The 6,714-nt window shown below is 33.3% G+C and overlaps 1 protein-coding gene across 1 annotated transcript; it reads right to left on the bottom strand.

Annotated features, from left to right (window-relative positions):
- Positions 1 to 837: 837 nt before the first annotated feature.
- Positions 838 to 5,351, bottom strand: LOC133880029 (pectinesterase 2-like). The gene is made up of 3 exons (XM_062318885.1): positions 4,426 to 5,351; positions 2,106 to 2,399; positions 838 to 1,403 (listed from the first exon to the last, which is right to left on the bottom strand). Exons 1-3 carry the CDS (start codon positions 5,279 to 5,281, stop codon positions 1,009 to 1,011), a joined length of 1,545 nt encoding a protein of 514 aa, XP_062174869.1. The 5' UTR covers positions 5,282 to 5,351; the 3' UTR covers positions 838 to 1,008.
- Positions 5,352 to 6,714: the final 1,363 nt, after the last annotated feature.

Raw genomic sequence — 6,714 nt, 5'->3', positions numbered from 1 at the left:
AACATTAAAAAATAAAATAAAATTTACTTTCACCTTTATATATATAACATAACAAGAATTTTTCAAGCATAAAGTAAAAAGCATCCTCTAAAAAAATTTATGAAACGAACCGTATCATGGAATTTATTTATTGTAATTACAATTCAAGTAGAAATGACAACTCTATGCTGATCAGAAGCACTGTAACACAATAATAAAAGAATTTAAATGCTTTATTTTTCGTTTTCCGGCAACAATCAACTTATTGATCATCTCAAAGCAACTTAGTGATCATATTCTCTTTGAGATCAGTTAAAAATAAAAACATTAACAAACATTTAATTTTAAGTGTTTTTTAATAATATGACCAAAGCAATTGCCAATTAGTCATATTATATATCCTGAAGAACCATGCTACACAAAACAAAAGATGGTCGGGTTAGAGTACGTTTGAAATTGCGATTTTGTAAACAAAAAGTACAATTTTAAACAAAATTCTAGAAACTGAACTGTTTGAGAATTGCGATTTGAAAACGCAAAATTTTAAAGGCTAACCTAAAATTTTAAAGGCTAACCTAAAATTTTAAAGGTCAAACTGCAATTACCAAATACTTACTACGTTTTTAAAACTCATTTATTCAAATCACACATTTTTAAATCTCAAACCCAAACAAACCATGATGCATTTTGGGTTTGCTTTTTTACTTTTTAACCCAATATATATATATATATATAAACTTCAAATATAAAACACTTCAAATTAAAAGCAAAAAACACACTTTAAAGAATTTTATTAAATGAACCCAATTTTATTCATTCTAATTACAATTTAATAAAAATGACAACTCTATAAATTGGGAAAGCACTGTGACACAATAATATAAGAATTTAAATGCATGCCTTATTTTCATTTTCTGGCAACATCAACGTACTAATCTTACAACCCCATTGGTAACTACAAAATTACAATTGGAAACAATTGAAACAAATAATTAAACTAAAGACAAACATTCGAGCCGTCTGGGCCAATTAAAGGCCAGCCGTGTAGGGCACGTTCGTAGCTGGCAACCAAGAACTGCCGGCAATGAAGTTTGCGACAGTAAATTGGGACGCCACAGATGAGCTAGTGATGACATTGTAGCCACCCCACTTGACTCTGTTGGCAGTGGATGAGCCAGGCCCCGTGTTGGCATACTCCCCATAATACAACGTTTTAAGGGCGAAATTTCCACTCCACTCCATCCATCCTGCCGGAGCAATCAAGCTATCGAGGTACGTTTTCATGAAAACAGTGCGTGAGTATTCCTTCCATGGCCTTCCCAGGTACGTCTTAACCGAGCTTTGGGACGGCTTTAGATCAGAAGCAGCCGTGACTCTGCTATTATGAATTGAAATCCCCGTATTTTGGTTAGGGTCCGTCCTACCTGTTACAATATAAATTAAATGATTAAATTCATTTATTTTCTGTATATCTTGTTGAGATTTTCAGAGAAGTTGGTGATCGATTTAGAGTCTCTTTGGGATTGCTTTGAAAAATAAAGCTTTTGTCTCAAAAAAAAAAAAAAAAAAAAAAAAAAAAAAAAAAAAAAAAAAAAAAAACTCATTTTCAAGCTTCTTTCAAAAGTACGTTTTGAGCTTTTCTAGAGTAAAAAAGTTTAAAAGGTATTTTTTTAACTTTTTATTAAATTGACCCATTTTTGCTTGTCAAAACTTTTTATATATATACTAAAAACACTTTTTAAAATTTTTAACACAATTTCAGACAAGTTAGACTCAGTTTGGGATCGCTTTGGAAAACAAAGTGTTTGTCTATAGAAATAGTCTTAAAAGAACTTTTTAAAAAAGAAGCCTAATTTTGATTTCAAGCTTCTCTCAAAACGCCATTTTGGCCATTTCAAAGCAAAAAAATATATATATTAACAAAAAAAAATGATTTTTGAAGTTTTTTACTAAAACGACCTATTTAAATCTTGGCAAACTTTTTTATGTACTAAAAGCACTTTTTAACCTCTTAATGCAACCCAAACACGCTCTTAAAATGGCATTATAGCAGAGGTTCTGATCAGCTTGAATTCAATTTCCATCATTCTTAAACTTAGAGAATAAGTGATGAATTATAGCAGTACCTTGAGCAGTGATAGTGTTGGTCTTGTTAGGAGGGTAACGTGGATAAATGTTGCAATTTTGAATAACAACAGCGGCGTTGCCAAAAATGAAGTCCACCGTGCCATAAATGTCACATTCCCTGTAGAATTGCCTTTGGGAATGGACGTAGAGGGTGTCTTGGTACCCTTCAAAGCTGCACTTGTAAAATACTGAGAGATCGGAGCCAGAACGTAGGGCTACGGCCTGGTGATTTGCCGCTCCGGCAGTGTTTTGGACTGTGATGTCACGGGCGATGAATCCATCTCCTACAACAGCTGAAAATTCCAAACAAATATTTGTGTCATTTTTGTTTTCTAAATACTGTTGACAGATTTAAAGAAATACTTAATTTATGTGAGTTCAAATCTGGAAAAAGTAAAAAAAAAGAAAAGAAAGAAAAGTTCAAATTTATGAAAAATATGAAAAGTTAAATGAATAAATGTTCAAATAATTTGAATACTTTAATTTCTTTGAAAACAATACAATAAAAGAAATCATACCATTCATGTAGAATATTATAGAATAAAAAAAGTAACAACTATAATTATAGCTATAAGCCATATTTATTGGGCAATATTGCTGATTAAAAAATTTAGGACCACAATTTTATTTAAATAATAATAATTAAATAATTAAATTTATTTTGATAAGAGTAAATCCAAACATATGAAATATTTAGTTGAAATGAAAAGTAAATGACAGAAACAGAGTTCAAACTAGACCTTTGCTTTAAAAATATTTTAAATTATTATTTATTTTAGAAGCTTAAATGAATTGATTAAAAGGAATGAATTTTAATAATTTAATTATAATTATTATTCTAACTATATTCTCAATTATGCAAATTAAGGAATCTCTGTTGGCCACCTTTTAATTAAAACTTTAATCGAATAAATTGAACTATACGAAACTTCCTCGAAGTGGGCCATACCCTAATAAGAGACTTGTACCAATTGATAATCAATGTGGGATTTTGTCTTCAAAGAAAATTAAGGGAGTCTATTGGCTACCGGAAGGACCATCCGGCCAACAATTGTAGATGGAGTCAGTTTGGTCCCGTAAGTTAACCGACAGGTTCAAACTGGCCGGTCAATCTTGTTGTTTCTAGATGACATAGATAGCTCAGCAGATATTCAGTTTTTTTTTTTTTTTTTTTTTTTTTTTTTTTTTTTTTTTTTTTTTTTTTTTTTTTTTTTTTTTTACCACTTAAAAAGTCAACAATATTATCTCCTGGCTCGAAACTGATCGGCAATTTGAACTCCATTAATTAATGTAAATCATGCTTACACGTACGACGGTTGTCATTCCTATTTTATATATATATATATATATGCATGGTTACAAATAAATTAAACTATCATTTTAATCAATGACGACTGAATTTCAGGTTGCCATAGTTCATTCTCTTTTACGTATTCCAACTATTATAATAGTTGATGTAGCTACCTAGTTAGCTTTTATTAAGCAAGAAAAGCCTAGCCTCTTACCCAAGTAACTCTGCTCAAATTGTTTGAATAAATTGATGTGTAATGGATTGGGATTCTTTGTTATTGGTCGTTGGAATTTCATAAAACCAAAAAAAAGAAGAAAAAAAAAAAAAGAAAAAAAAAAAGGCGGGAAGCCTTTGTGAGGGGGTCACAGAATTAACCTGTTTCGAACAAATAAGCCCTACACCTTAAACTGCCTGGAGCAAGTAAAAATTAACCCACAACCTCCTTTTTTAAGTGGCCAAAATTTAAAAGAAATTTAAACAGTCTAATAATAGAAATACTCATCCATATATGTATGTGTAATATTATAGTCATGATATTGTGACGTCTTTTAGTCATGATTGGGGCCATCCATGGAAAGTAAATCATTAGGTATTTTTCAAATTCATAAAAGATCACCTTTTTACTAATAAAAAAAGGCGGGAAAGATTAATTGTAGCTATTTTAGCTACTAGGAGACGCACAAGAGAGGCCTAGATGGTAGAAACTACAAGAGCTCTCAAGTTCAACTGAATCATAACATGATCCAGCCTTATCAAGGCACAAGTACTGAGACTTAAGACGGCTAATACTATTAGAATTGAAGATTTTCATTTCAAGAGTCGAACCCTCACCCTATAACATGCATGCCCAACCACTTTGAGAATTTGGTTGAGGCCTCTTAACATCTCCACCACTTATGGTCTTTCTACGTGGATATACTAAACCTTTTTCTTTTGTTTGCAACAATTAGCTTTGAACTAGTTTTTCTTAACCCAAGGCAGCTAATCTATATATATATAATAAAAGGTACGTAATTGAATTTTCTTACCAAGAGTGGCTGAATTGAAGGTTGTAGCACCTCCTCCGACACTTTTGCTCCCAGTGATAATAGTCTTTCCTATACCATCTCCCACCAACATAATATTCTTCAATTTTATCTCAACGTTTTCTTTGTACGTCCCTGCTTTCACGTATATCACATACCTTCCACTTCCTGACCGCTTCGACGCGGCGGTTACCGCCTCCTTTATTGTCTTATAGTTCCCCGACCCGTCATTGGCCACCACGATATTAGCTTGAGACGCCGGTGAAGAAGACTGCAGGAGTTTCCGGTCGCCGCCCTTCACCCAAGTTGGGAAACCTTCTTTATAATTTGGTTCACCATACAGAACGTTAACATTGTTGATAGCCAAAGTGTTGCTAATTAGCTTAGAAACATTATTTGACATCAACGGCAAGACATAGTCGGAGACACCAAGCTCGATAAACCCGGCCCGGCAAGTCTCGAGGTTGGTCAGAGCCGTGCTGAGCCATGTCTGAGCATCGGTTTGCGTGCACGTGACGCTAGGGTTTACAGTTTTGTTGAGGCGTGAGATGGTTTGCTGATAGAGCTCAAGGCAATCCGCCCATGCAGCCTTTTCACGAGCATTCCGGCACTTCAGGCCAAGGGAGAACACGTGGTCTAGGGCTTTTGAGCCACGTTCTAGGGCAAGTTGCTTTGATAGCTTGAGAAAATCAGACTTTTGCTTGATGGGAGTTTTGCTTGGGTTATGGCTCAAGAAGTATTCGCATGGCTGAGGGTGCGGGGTTTGGCTGCACCATATTTTCACATCTTCGGCAGGGTAAGCAAAAATGGTTGGAGAGAGGAAAAGAGACACAAAGAGAATTATCACCAAAGATGACATGTTGGAAGGAAAACTGATCAATAATTTGATCGATGGGCTTAACTAGAGATATATTGAGAGGGGGTTTTGGGATTTGTATTTCCTTCATGCTTCCAAATGGCTGCTTTATATAGAAGAGGGAGCAGCCTAGAAGTCGTTAAAATAAAAGGTACTTTAGTGGGATGCACAACTTTATCCCTGCTTTTTGGTCTTAATCTATATTCTATAGTAATTAATAATCTTAAAATATTCACATATATATTAGCGCACGTGGTAAGTTTAGGACATTACGTGCCAAAAATAAAAAGCAATTTTAGGGTATTATTTCACCTCCTTAATTACATCATTTCTTTAAAAAATATTTGGGTTTCTTTACTACAATTTGCTTAATTACAAACTTACATAGCAGTACTAAAAATTTAGCAACAAATTTTGACAAATAAATTTTAATTGTCATATCAATTTGAAAGAGATTTGTAGTAAAAAGGGTAAAAAATTATTCATTTTCTCCCGCGGTGATCTCATCCTCCTATTTTTCAAAATAATCATTAATTCCAATATATATAGTAGTGGTGACAATTTTAGAGATACTTATTCAGCTAATTCCAATATTGTTTCTTTCATGTACACCTCTCTCTTGGGATATATCCATCACATGAGAGATGAGAGTTGAGAGTTACTGAAGAAACAATTTTCAGAGCTGACATGACATTTTCCACTAATTTTTTATTATAAGATCACAATACCGTTAGCTTTACAATATTAGTGCATTAGTGGTTTGAAATTTTCGATGGTTAATAATTACTTGGGACCAAAATCTAACGACGAAAATATAAGTAGTTTTGACTGACTTTTGTTGTTGACCTGCGATGCATGATGACTTGGTTGGAGCCTGGAGGCAAGAAACGCGTTGATGATGATACAATATTTGTATTCATACAATTAATATTGTGTGAATATTTAATGAGACTCTTCCTAATCGTCTATAAATATTTATGTGAAGGATAAAAGATTAGAATAGATGACTATAAAAAACCATTTATAAGACTCATATAATCAAATAAAAATTGATTATCCAACTATTTATTCGGTCAAATAATCTTTACAAATGATCTCCTATAATCATTTGCTCAAATCTTTTATTCTTGAAGTGGCCGGATAATTGTAAATGATATAAATCCGAATGAGATAATATATATATATATATATATATATATTAGTTAGTCAACTTTCAATCACATACACAAATGGAACAATCTCCCGGCGTTGGTAAACTGCATGGTCTGGGCCTTTGTTTTGGGTATTTTGTCAACACATGCATGCATGCATGGCTGGACCATCGGAAAAAGACGTCTCTCCCTCTCTCTCTCTCTCTCTCTCTCTCTCTATTATTTATTGTTGTACTAAACTCTCTCATCGAATCTCACCCCATTCTTATCACGGCTTTCTGTTTC

This window comes from Alnus glutinosa, chromosome 10, assembly GCF_958979055.1.
Source record: "Alnus glutinosa chromosome 10, dhAlnGlut1.1, whole genome shotgun sequence".
NCBI lineage: Eukaryota > Viridiplantae > Streptophyta > Magnoliopsida > Fagales > Betulaceae > Alnus > Alnus glutinosa.
This window is presented reverse-complemented; position numbering and strand designations above follow the sequence as displayed.